This window comes from Thamnophis sirtalis, unplaced genomic scaffold (assembly GCF_051295495.1).
Source record: "Thamnophis sirtalis isolate CommonGarterSnake01/CBP01778 unplaced genomic scaffold, rThaSir2_p1.2 scaffold_10, whole genome shotgun sequence".
In the NCBI taxonomy this organism is placed as follows: Eukaryota; Metazoa; Chordata; class Lepidosauria; order Squamata; family Natricidae; genus Thamnophis; species Thamnophis sirtalis.
In genome coordinates, this window is record NW_028261390.1 from 6,152,766 (window position 1) to 6,168,890 (window position 16,125).

Below are 16,125 nucleotides of genomic sequence, written 5' to 3' on the forward strand. Positions count from 1 at the left end.
ATGTCAATTCTCTCTGGATTAAATCAATCCACTGGCTCAAGAAAAAACAACACCGCTGGTTTTAAGGAACTTGGATCTATGCTTATGACCATCCGGCTTGGTCAGCCTCATCTAATTAAGGTAACCAAGACAAAGAGAGAACACTGACAGGTGATAGAGAGCATGAAGCCAGTTTTGACATTTTAAGGCTACTCCTTCTTCATGGAAGGGACACAGTGTTTCCTTAACGGCTGGTCATAAGGAGATTTAAAAAATACGTATCTGCCCAATGTTTGGTACCAAAAGGGTAAATATGATTTCTACCACGGTGTCCTTTTAAATGAAAAGGCTAGATTCCAAGCTGTGACTTTAAAAAAAAAAAAAAACTACAGTGTTCAATTTTCAATACCTGTATTCAACTGAAAGATCAAGGAAGCTTTGTCTGTTTGTATCGTAACATACCTTTTAAACAATTAAGAATTTTCAAGACCGCCGGAGCAATCCCACTAAAAGCTTCTATAAATGCTGATCAAATTCAGAATAATCATTGTCTTAATATTGTCAATGCTTCAATCTTCAACGCTATAAGAAGAGTTGACCCAACAGCACTCTTAGTCAATGATCTCCAAGGGTTTATCATCCAAGAGGGAAATTAGCAATGAATGGAATCTATATTCATCATCATTTCCAGTAAGTCCCTTAAATTTTAAGACTAAAATGATGGGAGATAATTATTTTGGCCAAGCTATATTGATTCTAATTAAATATTATTCTGAAGGTTTACTCATTTCAAGATCCAAAGATTTTCTCTAGTATTTTCTCTCTCTTATTTTTAACAGATTATCTTGTAGGAGTGGTTATAATTGCCAGATGGAGATTGGGCATATTTAAAATGGCTCATAACAGTCCCAACCTCTAAACTCTTTTCAACATCCCAACTGCGAACAAAAATATTTTCAATTAGCAATTTAAACTTTCAAATTTGAGATTCAGAAATTGGAACGGGGATTTCTGACTTCTAAAATCAAATATTGACAAAACGTGTTACGGACACCAAGATCAAATCTGGTTATGAAACTTTGCCAAGATTCGGATTACCCTACCCACTTTTTTTAGTAGATCCATAGGAAGAACTATTGTTATTAATGGCTTCCAGGTTATAAGGGTCAAGAGTATAGCTAGATGATGTAATGGTAATTTGTGTTGTTTGTCCTCATTTTTATTTTTTATTTTCTTCTTCTTAGGTAAAGAACACCCTGTATGCCTTTTATCACTTCAGTTCTTAAAAGGTATATATAATGTCAAAGATATAATAAAAACAGACTATGGGAAACTGTTGCGTGTATTAGACTTTAAGGTATCATTAATGGGCTTTAAATATTATTATATTATCACATGTTAATGTGATTTGTAACTAGTCCCAATGATAATCTGAGAAGTGAGCTTCAAGATTAGGATTTAAGGATACAAGGAGTAATTTGTGTGTCAGGTCAATCCATGGAAACAGTGGCAAAGCAGACAAAATGTAGACATTCCAGAAAATTAAAAAATGGGGAGATTTTGGAATTAAAGCTTAAACCACTGGGGGCATTTAGAACAAGAGACGATGATCCTAAGTCACAGAATCTGAAATAGGACTTCTCCTTTTTGAATTCCTCAGCAGGAATTATCCCAATTTCTAAATATTCTACAATAAAGGATAGGAAGAGAGAGGAAAATAAGCAAAACAACTTTGCAGATTTTTCATCAAAATTAGTGTGCCACCAATTCGAATTATCTTAAAGGCCCACCCACTAAAAATCCCAAAATATCTCTGTACTTTGCATCATGTTACAAGGGGTGTTTTCTTTCATAGCATTCTCGTACAACTGAGATTATAAAGGGGCTACGGATTTAGGAGGCATGAAATGATAAACATACTCCATGATAAGTAGACTGAGACAATTTCTCTTTAAGGTGAAAGCTCGGGGGTGTTTTATTCCCCATTTTAAAAATAACTATGGCGGGTTTATAGGTATTAATATATTGTCCCTTGGCTTCCCTTTCATTTTGTCTTGAAGCTACTGCAGGACTCTTGATTTAAACAGCGGGAGGCTCAGTTTCATAAAGCACAGATTGAGGGGAAAAAATAATCCTACTTTCAGATCAAAATGAGTTCAAATCTTGGCAGAATGCACGTTGTTGAAAAGTGGTGTGCCCAGAATTATTTCTCGGCCCCCTACGATATCGAAGATGTATCAGATGGGTAGCTCAGTACGTTATTTTTTAAAAAATAATAATAATAAAGTGAGCCACCTAACTTATGATCACTTCTAAAGTCATTGCTTTCCCTTAAAAGACTGGAGATCACTGATAGACGTTATGGCTTTTAGAAAAAGGTTTGCACATATTAATTACATCTAACAAGTATTAAGAAATGTCCTAGGTAGCTGTTTTGTGTTTTCTGTTTCCAGCAATATTCTTAAGTTTGTGCTTTGTACCTCAGAAGAGAATCTACCAAGGCACTTAGAGAAGATTTAGTCTCTTTTAAGGACCTTCTGAGAATGTCCTGTTGTACGACTGGCAATCCTGCACTTTTCAACTAGCAAGGTCACATTTCCCAACAAGCATGTCTTTTTTCCTTTATTAACACACAACAATCTGCTAAAAATCAATAACAATGAACAAGAACAGAAAACCATTTACTCTGTGTGTGTGTGTGTGTGTGTGTTGTGTGTGTGTGTATCACTAAGTGAAAGAGGTTTCACTAATAAAAAGCACAGAGAATGGATCTAGGTTGCCTGAATTAAAACAGAAGTTTCCTTTCCTTTCTAAAACAAACAAAACATAAGGTTTCAAACCTCCTCCACACACTTACTCGGGAGTTAAAGTCCCGTGGAATTATTTTTTTTTAAGTGCGTAGAGGGTTTTCAGCCCCAAATCCCTAAAAACCCCACATGCCTGCTTTAAAGAAAACAAACGGATTCCCGCCATTTCATTTTCGCTTATCTGTCCTTGGAAGTGAGTTTTTCAATCAGTTCTTGGAGCGGAGCAAGTTCTCTTCTGTCTATAAGGTTAAATTCCTGTGGGAGGTAAGAAATAAAAAACAGCGTCTCAATCGGATGCTTAAGGGAAAAACATTAAATCACAGGAAGCAAAAAAAATCAGTTTATGGGGGAGATTAGGGAGAAAAAGACAGACCTCCTGGGAAGAAAGAAAGAAACTTTCTACAGAAAGTCCTACTTCTCATCTCTTGGGGAATGCACGGAGAGCCAGAAATTATCTCTTGGGCATAAATGAGCCTGCATATGTGCGTTGAGTATATTTATAAGGTGTTTATGTGTGTATGAAAATATATAATATAATATAACATTATATATATATATATATATATATATATATATATATATATATATATATATATATATATATATATATATATATATATATATATATATATATATATATATATATATATATATATATATATATATATATATATATATATATATATATATAGCAAACCATGGTCCCATTATGGTGATAATTATATTTGGGAATATAAAACATATAAACAGGTAAACGGCATGAATTTACAAATAAAAGAAAAATAGATATGCTGTGTGTCTATGAAGGGGAACGGGAAGGATGCATTAACTCTGAATGGGGTGGTTTAATCTTAGGGAAAGGAAGTTACATGCAGAAAAGTCAAGTTACAGTATTTAAATTACAAATGAGAGAGCTAAAATACATGTTAGAAAATATAAATTGATGTAATTTAGTCCGTTGTCATGGTATATGAAAAGTAGAAATCCATAAGTTATGATAATTGCACACCGCACTGCAGTGAATGATAATTCTAGGACTATTGATGAATTTTGAGAAGAAAATGTGCCATGTTCTGAATAAACAGAGTTTTAATATTTCAAAGATCTCCTGGGGAACAGTGGCGATAAATCAAACAGCCGAATTAAAATGCATGCTATAAATATCAATACCAAAGGGGGAAAAAACTGATGACAAGGAAGTAGTAAAGGCTGCCAAAAATGTTTTAAAATTGTATTATATACTATAGAATATTTTAGGAAGGAAAAAAAATTATAATTTTAATAATTAAACTGAGTTTACCAAGTAATGATTGAAATCTAATCCATCCTGCCACTATATGCAGAAATCTGCAATTGTAAACTATCAATCATTGTATTATTACATTATACTTTACAATATATGGAGCATCTGGTATTTAGGTAAATTCTCGGTTTGATGTTATACTAACAAAACATTTTGTTTTCGCACGATGGATGTTTCCATATGTCAAATCCTAAACATTTCAACTTCTGCTGTATAACTACAAGTTCAATTCTCGCCTCATAGTTGACGAAATAAGGCTGAAATTATCGGCCCATTATCACTTCCTGCTTTCATTTTCTTTATGAATCAGTATTTTAGATCTGCGTTATTTTTGCGGGGAAATGCCTGATTTTGTGGCACAGAATTTAAATAATTATGGCGATGCAGTGGTGAGATTCAAATTTTTTTACTACCGGTTTTTGGGGGCGTGGTATGGCTTGAGGGCGTGGCTTGGCATGGCAGGGGAAGGCTACTGCAAAGTCTCCATTTCTACCCCACCCCACTAACCTGCTTTCCAGCTCTGTTCTCCTGTGCAGGGCAATAGAAGAAGACCCAGCCAATCAGGTGGGACTCGGGAGGCAGCAAATAGATGGGGGCGGGGCCAGCCAGAGGTGGTATTTGCAAGTTCTCCGAACTACCATATTTTTCGGAGTATAAGGTGCACCGGAGCATAAGATGCGCCAAGAATTTAAAAAGGCAAATTAAAACGTTTTTGCACTCTGCAGACTTCTCCAAAACGGCCTGTTTTTTGTGAAAACGGGCCCATTTTTTCCCCCAAAAGGGCATGAATAGTCTTTAGGAGAGTGCTCCTGGTGGGGGGGGGGGGCAAAAGCAAGCAAAAACAGGGCATTTTTTGCAAAAACGGGCCTGATTTTTGTCAAAAAAAGGGGCATGCCTTAGCCTTTAGGAGGCTTATAGAGTGCCTCCTAAATAAACAGCCCATTTCTTGCTCATTTCTGCCCTCCCCAGCCCCCAGGAGCTCTCTGAAAGCCTCCTAAAGACTATGCACGGTTATTTTGGTGAAGGGGACGGGGTTTCAGGAGGCCAAAAATGCTGCATTCAGTGTATAAGACGCACTCAGATTTCCACCCTCTTTTTTTTGAGGGAAAAAGGTGCGTTTTATACTCTGAAAAATACGGTACTCAAAATTTCCACTACCAGTTCGCCAGAACCAGTCAGAACTGGCTGAATACCACCTCTGGGGTGATGCAAGTGTGGCACAGCGAAAAAAGGCAAGATTCCGGTAAATCATTTTTTAAGCGGCTGAAAACTCCAAGACGTTTTCCCCTTAAGATGGCAGAAAGCGCCACGGATCATTTTGTACGCGCCAAATTAAATCCCAGGCCATTGAATTGCTGCGTTTGTTTACCTGAACGAAAAAGATAAAGTGCTTGAAGGACGTGTTGAGATGTGCTTCTTCTTGAAGCTGGATCACCGGATCGAAGTGCTGGTGATATATGTGAGCATAAACTCTGAACAGGCGCTTCAAGATGGTCTTAGCTACCGACATGAAATTCTTTGGGAAAGGAACACCTAGAAATCAAGCAAAAGGGGAAATCATTCTGATTCTACCAAAAGATTACCCCGTTTACAAGCAAGTGAGGGCCTAAGCATTGTGCAAATACAGAAAAAATATTTAAACTATCCAGCAGGTTTATTTAAGTGTCTAACCTGAATGAAATGGGCCGAGGCTTCACCAACCTGGTATGCTGAGAAAATGATTCTCAGAATTCTCCAATCAGCATAGACACCCCCCGGGAACTCTCAAAGGCCCTCAAAGTTGCTTGGATCAGCAACCAAACCTCTCAGATTAATAAAGATTGGTCCAATTTGTTGTGGCCTGCCAATGGCCAGCAGAGCTGGCGGCAGATTCGGACAGTGAGGAGGTTGGGGAGGAACCTGGGGCAGTCCTGGAGTCTGTGGAAGGCTCTGATGAGGGCTCTGTGTCGGAGGCAGAGAGGGGGCCAGGGCTGTCTGACAGTTCTCAGCTGCCTTCGGAGTCAGACATCAGTGAGGCAGAAGAACAGCTGGAGACTGTTCCCAGTGTGCGCATACGCAGAGCTGCCAGGAGAAGGGAACAGCTAAGGAACAAGGGCCGACTCGGGAGTAAAGCCACAGGGGGACGGTGAATGGCCTCTCTCATAGGGAATAAAAGAAGAGCGGGAAGCTAGAAGTGGGGGGGGGGGGGTCAAGTGACTTTAATGAACCAGGATGAACCACTTAATGATGGTAACGAGACTGCAGGAACGGTCATCACTAGGCCGTGTGGTCACCTGACACTCCCCTTTACGATCCCTTTGCTTAGTGACTGAAATTCTGGTCCCAATTATGGTCATTAAGCAAGGACCACCAAGAGTCATTTTTATGGAACTCGTCTAGTGTTTTCACCGTAATATCCTTTGCAAAGATCACTAAACATGAAGGGAAAGGATTAGAGACATAATCTATTCCAAAATTATCGATTGATTTTAAATAAAGATCGCTAAACAATGACATATGTTTTGGACTGTGACTGGAATCTTGATGTCATGCTGAAACCGGCTTTCTGTAAACTGTCCAACTGTTATCAGTATTAAATATATTTTTGTGGCAGCCTTAATATCTAAGATGTTGCCACAAAAAGGTGGGGGGGGGCAACCTGTTCTCCAAAGCCCCTGAGGGCAGGACAAGAAGCAATGGGTGGAAACTAATCAAGGAGAGAAGCAACTTAGAACTGAGGAGAAATTTCCTCACAGTGAGAAGAATTAATCAGTGGAACAGCTCCAGAAGTTGTGAATGCCCCAACAATGGAAGTCTTTAAGACGTTGGATAACTATTTGTCTGAAGTGGTCTAGGGTCTCCTGCTTGAGCAGAGGGTTGGACTAGAAGACCTCCAAGGTCCCTTCCAATTCTGTTATTCTGCATCCTTCAGAAGTTTGTATCTTTTTCCCTGCCTGATGGGTTTTTTTTTTGTTTCCTTCCATACCTTCAGACATAACATAAACGACCACCCCATTTTTAAGCTTGGTTTAATGCCAAAGCCCTCATTTGGAGTTACCTATTTTGGATGGAAACAGCGTCTCATCGTCCAGCTGATCCTGCACCCAGGTCATCAGGTAATCGATGTACTTTGGTGCCGAGCATTTAATTGGCTTCTTGATGTTTGTCCCATCTGCCCAATGATATTCATATCTGGAATGGAATAAAAGAGAAATCAGTTCCTTTTAAACAACCAGAGATCTCCATTTATATTAGGGCTGGGGAATTATGGCCCCTTTATGACATGTGGACCTCAACACCCAGAATTCCTGAGCCAGCGTGGCTGGCTCAGGAATTCTGGGAGTTGAAGTCCACAAGCATGGCTGAAGTCCACAAGCATGGCTGGCTCAGGAATTCTGGGAGCTGAAGTCCACAAGCATGGCTGAAGTCCACAAGCATGGCTGGCTCAGGAATTCTGGGAGTTGAAGTCTTAAAGGGGCTGTAGTGCCCCACTCCTGATTGACATTGTCATGCTTTTGATTTTGAGTGGCCCCCAAACACGGCCAATAGGACTTTTCCCCCTTTTAAGAGAAGAATCAGTTGTTCTCTCGAAGAGATGGAAGGCGGCTGGGTGCCGTTCTTGGCACGACGTGTCTTGTTCCATCCCACCCACTCCCAGCAAATGTCAGGAAGACTACACAATACACTACACAAATATAGAACACACACACACACACACACAAACACCTGCCCGACATACACATCACTACTGGAAATAAAAAAAATTCCAGGCTTCACAGTCTTTTAAGAGGTAACCATGAAGAACACACATTGTTTTCTAGCGTATGATCAGTGATAAAATGGGAAAAGGCTGATATTTGGTTTCTCCTATTTTTAAACATTGCTGACGTTCTTACTTTGGCCCGGCAGACATCACTGGACAGCTGTCCTCTGTGCAGAAGTCTGTAATTGTCCCATAAAGCATGTTGATCTGGTTAAAAAAGTCCACAGCTGTCAAAGAAAGAAAAAAACACACACATTACACACATTAGCAAGCAACTATCGGGGGGGGGGGGGGAATCCTTCTGCAAATCAAACAATGTTCGGTGCCTTTTTCGGCAACATTGGTGGCCATAGATTCCACAGGAAACCAGTCGTCAGAAATATACCCAATGTTTTTTATTCAGAAAGGCTCAAGAATCGGGATAGAAGAGGGGTCGGCAACCTTAAACACTCAAAGAGCTACAAAGGTCCTAACCGGAAGCCCCCCGTTCAATTCTGGAGACAACCGGAAGTCCGGTTCCCCCACTATAGTCTCCTCCTAATATGGCATCCTTTTTCCTCCACCGACCAGATGTCCAGTTCCCCCACCATAGAGTCTCTTCCTAGTATGGCATCCTTTTTCCTCTGCTGACTAAATGTCCAGTTCCCCCACCATAGAGTCTCTTCCTAGTGTAGCATCCTTTTTCTGCTGCTGACTAAATGTCCAGTTCCCCCACCATAGAGTTCCTTCCTAGTATGGCATCCTTTTTCCTCTGCCGACCAGATGTCCAGTTCCCCCACCATAAAGTCTCTTCCTAGTGTGGCATCCTTTTTCCTCTGCTGACTAAATGTCCAGTTCCCCCACCATAGAGTCTCCTCCTAGTGTGGCATCCTTTTTCCTCTGACAACTAGATGTCCGGTTCCCCCACCATAGAGCCCCTTCCTAGTGTAGCATCCTTTTTCCTCTGCCGACTAGATGTCTAGTTCCCCCACCATAGAGTCTCTTCCTAGTGTGACATCCTTTTTTCTCTGACGACCAGATGTCCGGGTCCCCCACCATAGAGTCTCCTCCTAGTGTGGCATCCTTTTTCCTCTGACGACTAGATGTCCGGTTCCCCCACCATAGAGTCTCCTCTTAGTGTGACAACCTTTTTCCTCTTAAGACTAGATGTCCAGTTCCCCCACCATAGAGTCCCTTCCTAGTGTGGCATCCTTTTTCCTCTGACGACCGGATGTCCGGTTTCCCCACCATAGAGTCTCCTCCTAGCACGGCATCCTTTTCCCTCTACCTGTCCTAACTGATATTTCTATCAATTGTGGAGCCGACCAGCGACAGGGAGCCACAGCAGAGGGATGAAAAAGCCACAGGCTGCTGACCTCTGGGATACAATGACTCACACGATTGCGAGTACAAAATGAGATTTACTTAAAATAAAAGTGCCCACAACAGATTTCTCCAAAATTCCAGTCTTGTCCATGAACTCCCTTCCCCTTACATTGGCCCATTTGTAGAAAATATATGAGTTCTGTGCTCCAGAAAGTTTTTTTTTCCGGAGCAGGAGAGGATTTAAAAACAATTCGAAGCAGGCCCTTGCAGCTCTATCCAACAGTGTATTTTTGCTGGCATAGAATTTAGGCTGTGGTTGCGTGATCTCCCCAAGAAGCTAACAAACCAAAGGCAAATTAATGAAGCCCGTTGGAATGAATGTTTCACTTGGATACGAAAGATCCTAATTTCTGATTGAATTCACATTTGGCAGAGGCTAAGCAAATCCTTTCTAAAAGAGCCCTCTATCATTCAAGTAGAAAGTTATTGATATTAAAATAAAGAGTGGCTTGCCCTCGTTCGGCTCTTGCAAATCTTTTGTTTGTTTGTTTCTCGGCAGGACTGGCGATTACAAAACTGTGCAAAACGGAGGCTTGCGTCAAATAACGCGTTAACCGAGTGTTGGAAGAAATGTCCATCTGGATTCAGTTCCAAGTGGGGAGAAAGGCACTGGAAACATGGTGGCTGCTTGGAAAGATGGTTTTAATGGTGGACAGGATCCCATGCCTTTGAAGATGTCGGGTGAAGGAGAAAAAGGGCAGAGATCCTGAGAATCTCTGGGAATTATACCCTCTCTGGTCTTTTGAATTGAGCTTGTATTCTGATTGGTTGTCAGACTCCCATGAGGCCATGCAGGGGAAACTTTGTAGGCTGTCCTGAGTCCCAGGCTTGGTTGAGCCTTGCTGGGTGATGTAATCTTCCGAGGTCCCAAGTGGTGAGATGGGTAGAAGGCTAATCCTACCTTTGTTGGATCTTGTGGGAGGGCATTTGCCGATGAACAGAGCTATCTCTTAAGTGCGGACATCTGCTGTGGCCTCTTGGGGAGGGAGAGGGCTATTAAGAGTGAGCCTGCTTCCTGTCTAAAAAAACCATGCTTCTCCATTTCACATCCAGGGAAATATAATATTCTGCCTTTTTAAATATTTCTTAGAATATTTATTTTTTTTCTAGGAGAGGGGTGGGTGCTAACTTCCCACCCGCCAAAGGGCAGGAGGAGAAGTAATGGGTGAAAGATTCAAGTTGCTGTGAACAATGACGTGTAAAACAGCCAACTAATCTTAAAATAAAGGGAGGCGTGGCTCCTGAGCCTTCACAAAAGTGCAAATGATTTTAGAATATTGTATTTGAGCGTACAATCTTTTATAGGGGAGCATGATAGCACCCCCCTGTGTTGGAAGGAAATGCCCATCAGGGTTCAGTTCCAAGTGAGGGAAAATGACACTGGAAACATGGAGGCTGCTTGGAAAGATGGTTTTAATGGTGGACAGGACCACGTGGTTTGAGATCCTGGGGGGGAAAGTGGGATTGCATGCCTCAAAGATGTTGAAGAAGAAAAAAAGAGCTGAGATGCTGAGAGTGACCTGGTTTTATGCTCTCTCTGGGCCCCACTTCCAGAGCCTCCCTTCCTGGGCAAGAAATGCATTCTGATTCCTGGTCAGGCTCCCAGGGGGCTGAGGGGTCTTAAGCTAACTTTGTAGACTGTCTTGTCTTTTGAGTCCTAAACTTGGTTGAGCTGCTGGCTGATGTAATCTTCCCAGGTGCCATGTGCTGAGATGGGTAGAGGGCCAATCCTACCTTTGTTAGGTAGAATAGACTGGCTCAGGCCTTAATGGCCCGTTAACAAAGGTAGGGCAAGCAGAGAACTGCTTTATTTTGAAAACATGTTTCTCCTTGCCTCATCCAGGGAAATATAATATTCTGCCCTTTTTAATATTTCCTAAAATATTTCATTTTTTCTAGAAGAGGGAGGGGGGTGGGTGCTCGCTTCCTACAAGAGTATCTATTTAAAAACGCCCTTGAGAAGGACGACAACAATATTATATCCTGCAATCGTGAAGATTGTTCTTTTCACTTTGACGGCATCTGCAAGTGGGCTCTTTCGAGTTGTTTGCAGACTTCTGTCGGAAAACCGGCCTTGACAACCCGAATCTCTGTGGTTTGTTGTTTTAAGACTGGCTGCAGAAACATCTGTCTTGCCAGAGATATGCAACCTCCCACAGGCGGTTGGCTCTCTGGGAAAACAAAACCTGACCCCTTTTTCAATGCTGCCGCCATTCATCTACAGGTAAGAATTATTTCTTTATCAAAACTCACACTTTCTTCAAGGAAGGAATGAAATTCCTGCAATCCGGATTGTTTATTTCCCTCCGACTTGAACTCAAATCAAAACGAAAAGAGGAGCTGAATATCCAAGGGACCAAAGAGATTCAACAGTTGTATGGCAAAACCCTCAAATCTAAATAGCATTGTCATCGCCTATTTTAAAAATGATGTATTTCTTTAAAAAAAAAAAAAAAGACAGATCATCCTCTCTCTCTGGTCATCCTTTCCCCATTTTTCCCCCAGCAACCATATTTACATGGACTAGTAATCTGCATCATAATATTTCTTAAATCTAGCTGATAACCCGGCATTGCCCAGGTATTTTTTTATAGGAGGAAAATGTCCGAACCAAGCCTAATTTGTAATGTTGGATTCTACCCCTTACCAGAGGGAGCCCCCTTGTGGAGCACTGTGAAGCCGTTACCATGACAACTCCACTGCACTGTAGAGTAGAAGCCATTTTAAGGCACAAAAGGCTGCATCTTAACAGAACACCCGCCACTTCCAGGGGTTTTAGGGGCGTCTTACCCCCACAGTATTTGTTTCCAGAGGGTAAGTCATCTGTGTACCAAGTTTGGCTGAAATTGCTCGAAGTGCTCCAGAGTTATGCTGGAACCCACGCACACCAGTGGTGAGATTCAATTTTTTTTACTACTGGTTCTGTGGGCGTGGCGTGGCTGGGTGTGTGTGGCTTGGTGTGTGTGGAAGGGGGAAGGATACTGTAAAATCTCCATTCTCACCCCACTCCAGGGGAAGGTTACTGCAAAATCCCCATTACCTCCTGATCAGCTGGGACTCGGGAGGCAGAGAATAGATGGGGGCGGGGCCAGCCAGAGGTGGTATTTACCGGTTCTCCGAACTACTCAAAATTTCTGCTGCCGGTTCTCCAGAACTGGTCAGAATCTGCTGAATACACCCCCCCCCTCTCTCACACACACACACAGAGCCATTTTTATATGTATATATCGATTGTTTTTCTTCGTCGATAGGAACATTAAGAGAGAGGGATTGCTCCTCATCCACGTCTTTGCCTCAGAGAAGATAAAGTGTTCCTCTCTAGACACCGGGGAATTGCAAATTCTGGATACACTGAGGTAATTCCATGCACGCCCTTCTGTGAGGAAGACAGGATGCGTTCCAACAGTTTTCAAAACTTCAGTGCACAGAATTGAACTTTTGTGTATTAGTTCAGAAGACACGTAACCTGGATTCGTGTAAACAGGCAGTCCTCGACATAGGACCACTACTCCATTTTACGACTTTTCTTGCCACAGTTGTGAAAGATATTAAAATTGACGACTTCCAACCCCTGCCAGTGCGCGGCGGGGTTGTGCAATTTGCCAGCTGCATCGCTCCAACCGGCCAGGGTGTGTTAATTGTGGACGCACACATATCCTTGCAATCACCGATCCCCAACTTCCTGGCCTATTCCTGCTCAGCTGCCTGCCCTTCTCTTCCCATATAAAGCCAGAAGGTATGGCTGGCCAGGGAGAACTGGTGAACTGTGTGGAAGACTGACATACTCTTCGACTTACCATCACAATTGAGCCTAACATGTCTGTTGTTAAGCGAGACATTTGTTAAGTGAGTTTTGCCCCATTTTGCAAACTTCCTTGCCACAGGTGTCGAGTGAATCGCTGTCTTTGTTCAGTTAGCGACATGGTTGTTAAACAAACTTGGTTTCCCCATGGACTTTTGCTTGTCAGAAGGTGGCAAGAAGGGGAATCACACAACCCCGGGACACTGCAACCGTCATAAATACGAACCAGTTGCCAAGCGGTCAAATTTGAATCACATGACTGCAACAGTCATAAATTTGAAAATGAATCTAAATCACTTTTTTCCGGCGCCACTGTAAGCTTTGAACAGCCACTAAACGAACTGTTGTAAGTCAAGGACTACTGTACTGATAACTTTAAAAAAAAAAAGTAAAAGAAATGACCAATATATGGTGGTCCTTTCATCAATCTGATGATGATGATGATGAAGATGATGATGATGATGAAAGAGGAAAAGTGATGAACCTGACTAGAGCTGTCCCAGTTTATTGGAACAAAATTCAATTAACTTCAAGGTTTTCCCTCGTGGAATTTACTCATTTGGCTTAAAACAACAAATTATGAGAATGGTCTACCCATTGAAAGTTGAGTAGCTGAAGGGAAAGCAAGAATGGTAAAACTGCCTACAGTCCTTTTGTGACACTACTATACCACGGTGGAAACGAGTAAACGGAGACCACATGTCCCCAAAGAAACATGACTAATTCTTGTTTTAAAAGCATGAATACGAAGGGGGCGAAACGGAGGGGAATTCACAAACTGGGAAATCATATTAGCTACATATATAAAAGGAAAATACCACACACTCATCACGAAATCTCTAGAACCATAAAGCCTACAAACTTGAAATTTGGCACGTAGGTTCCTCTTGTCTTCTAGGCGCTCGCTAAGAAAGGATTTTTTCAAAATGACCTCATTAGTATTAGTATTAGTTATATAGTAATTAACACACTAAGGAGTTCTACTCCCCCTCCCCACCTGAAAAGAACTCTGTTCCAACTGCCAGTTGCCTCACATTCCGTTACCTCAGTTCAAACTGGCAGATGTTCCACTCCTTTACTGGGACTCCTTACAAGTACTAAACGTCAGTACCTCACCAAAATGTCTACGCCTTCCACTTATGGAACTGCTTCCGGACTCAAGGTGGCGGGAGCGATATTCCTTTATGTGTTTCAATCACCGACCACCTCTGAGCCAACGGATTGGGAACCAAATTTCTCCTACATAGCCCAATCACATAGTTTTGTCGCAAAGTACTCGTAGCCAGCTAGTTTTGTTATATGGGCCTTTTTTAGTTTTACTTAAATGAATAGATGTTAATATTCATTCTTTTTTTAAATAACTGTAGCATCTGTATATTATTAATATTAGTTCTGTTTATTGTGTTTTCTTTGGCACATTTTGGCTAAAAATAACTAAATCAGGAACCATGGTAACAGGGGTCCAGACAGAACATCTGGCTGGCACTGTTGCCAAAACCAAGGGACAGATTGAATCCAGACAACCAGCTCTTTTCCAGCAGAGTTCAGAAAGGAGGTGAAATTTAATGTTCTTGCTGCACAAATGTGCCTTATCAAACCATCCTGCCGTGAATTCAAAGCGGGACAATATTTCTGAGGTTTAAGGCCACCCGAATAGCCTTAAATTTTAGCTTCCTGTTTTTCTTCAACTGTCTTCAAACCAACTGCTTTCTGCTGTAGCGGCTTTCATGCCATTAAGAGTTTCTCAGGCTGTTTGTCATTCAGGTTCATGACGATGAGGGCTTTACGGCAAATATTGTAAAACACAGGTAAGCCTCGACTTGCAACAGTTCAATTAGGGACCGACTGTTTGAAGTCACAGCGGCACTGAAAAGAAGTGACATGACCATGTTTCACACTTACGACACTGCGACCAACATAACCGTTGAGTCGGTTGTCAAAACATCCAAGTGTAAATCACGTGGTCCTGGGGATGATGCAATGGTCGCAAGTGTGAAACGCAATCATAAGTTGCTTTTTTCAGGGGTGTCGTAACTTCAAACGGACACTAAATGAACTGTTGTAAGTTGAGGACTTCCTGTAAGGTAAAGGTTCCCCTGCCCTTGTGTGCTAGTCGTTCCCAACTCTAGTGGGTGGTGCTCCTCTCCGTTTCAAAGGCGAAAAGCCAGCGCTGTCCGAAGACGTCTCCGTGGTTATGTGGCTGGCATGACTCAATGCTGCGCCAGTTGCGACCCTACCTGAACCGGGAGGCCCTCACAACAGTCACTCGGGCCCTCGTGATTTCTAGGCTGGAATACTGCAACGTGCTCTACATGGGGCTGCCCTTGAGGTGCATCCGGCGACTTCAGCTAGTGCAGAACGCAGCCGCGCGAGTGATCGCGGGTGCACCCCGATTCACCCGCATTACACCTATCCTCCGCGAGCTGCGCTGGCTACCTGTCGATCTCCGGATGCGCTTCAAGGTGCTACTGATCACCCATAAAGCCCTACATGGCAGTGGATCTGGATACTTGAGAGACCGCCTTCTGCCAATTACCTCCCTACGACCTATAAGATCTCATAGGTTAGGCCTCCTCCGTACTCCATCGGCCAGCCAGTGTCGGCTGGCAACTACAAGGAGGAGGGCCTTCTCAGCAGCGGCCCCGACCCTTTGGAACGAGCTCCCCGTAGAGATTCGTACCCTCTCCACCGTCCAGGCCTTCCGCATAGCCTTGAAGAACTGGCTCGCCCGTCAGGCCTGGGGATAAGGACCATTACCCCGCCCGAATGTTGTATGCATGTTGCTTATTATTTTATTATGTGTTGTCGTCTTAGTGCTGTATTTCCCCTTCCCTGGTTTCTGTGAGCCGCCCTGAGTCCCCTCAGGGAAAAGGGCGGCCTACAAATAAAATCAATTCTAAATTCTAAGATGCATGGAACGCTGTTACCTTCCCACCAAAGGTGGTCCCTATTTTTCTACTTGCATTTTTTACCTTCTTTTGAACTGCTAGGTTGGCAGAAGCTGGGACAAGTCATGGGAGCTCACTCCGTTACATGGTTTTAGGAATTCGAACCGCTAACCTGCCGACCTTCTGATCGACAAGCTCATTGTCTTAGCCACTGAGCCACTACACCCCCAACAAATAAT

General features: G+C 42.5%; 1 protein-coding gene across 1 annotated transcript in view; it reads right to left on the reverse strand.

Moving 5' to 3' along the window:
* Positions 1-2,586: 2,586 nt before the first annotated feature.
* Positions 2,587-16,125, reverse strand: part of MOB1B (MOB kinase activator 1B) — a 37,150-nt gene continuing 23,611 nt past the window's right edge. The window contains exons 3-6 of the mRNA XM_087723962.1: positions 7,965-8,058; positions 7,127-7,260; positions 5,459-5,622; positions 2,587-3,041 (exon numbers count right to left, since the gene is read on the reverse strand). Of these exons, the coding sequence (XP_087580088.1) occupies positions 2,964-3,041; positions 5,459-5,622; positions 7,127-7,260; positions 7,965-8,058 (470 nt within the window). The 3' untranslated portion in view covers positions 2,587-2,963. The remainder of the gene's footprint in view (positions 3,042-5,458; positions 5,623-7,126; positions 7,261-7,964; positions 8,059-16,125) is intronic.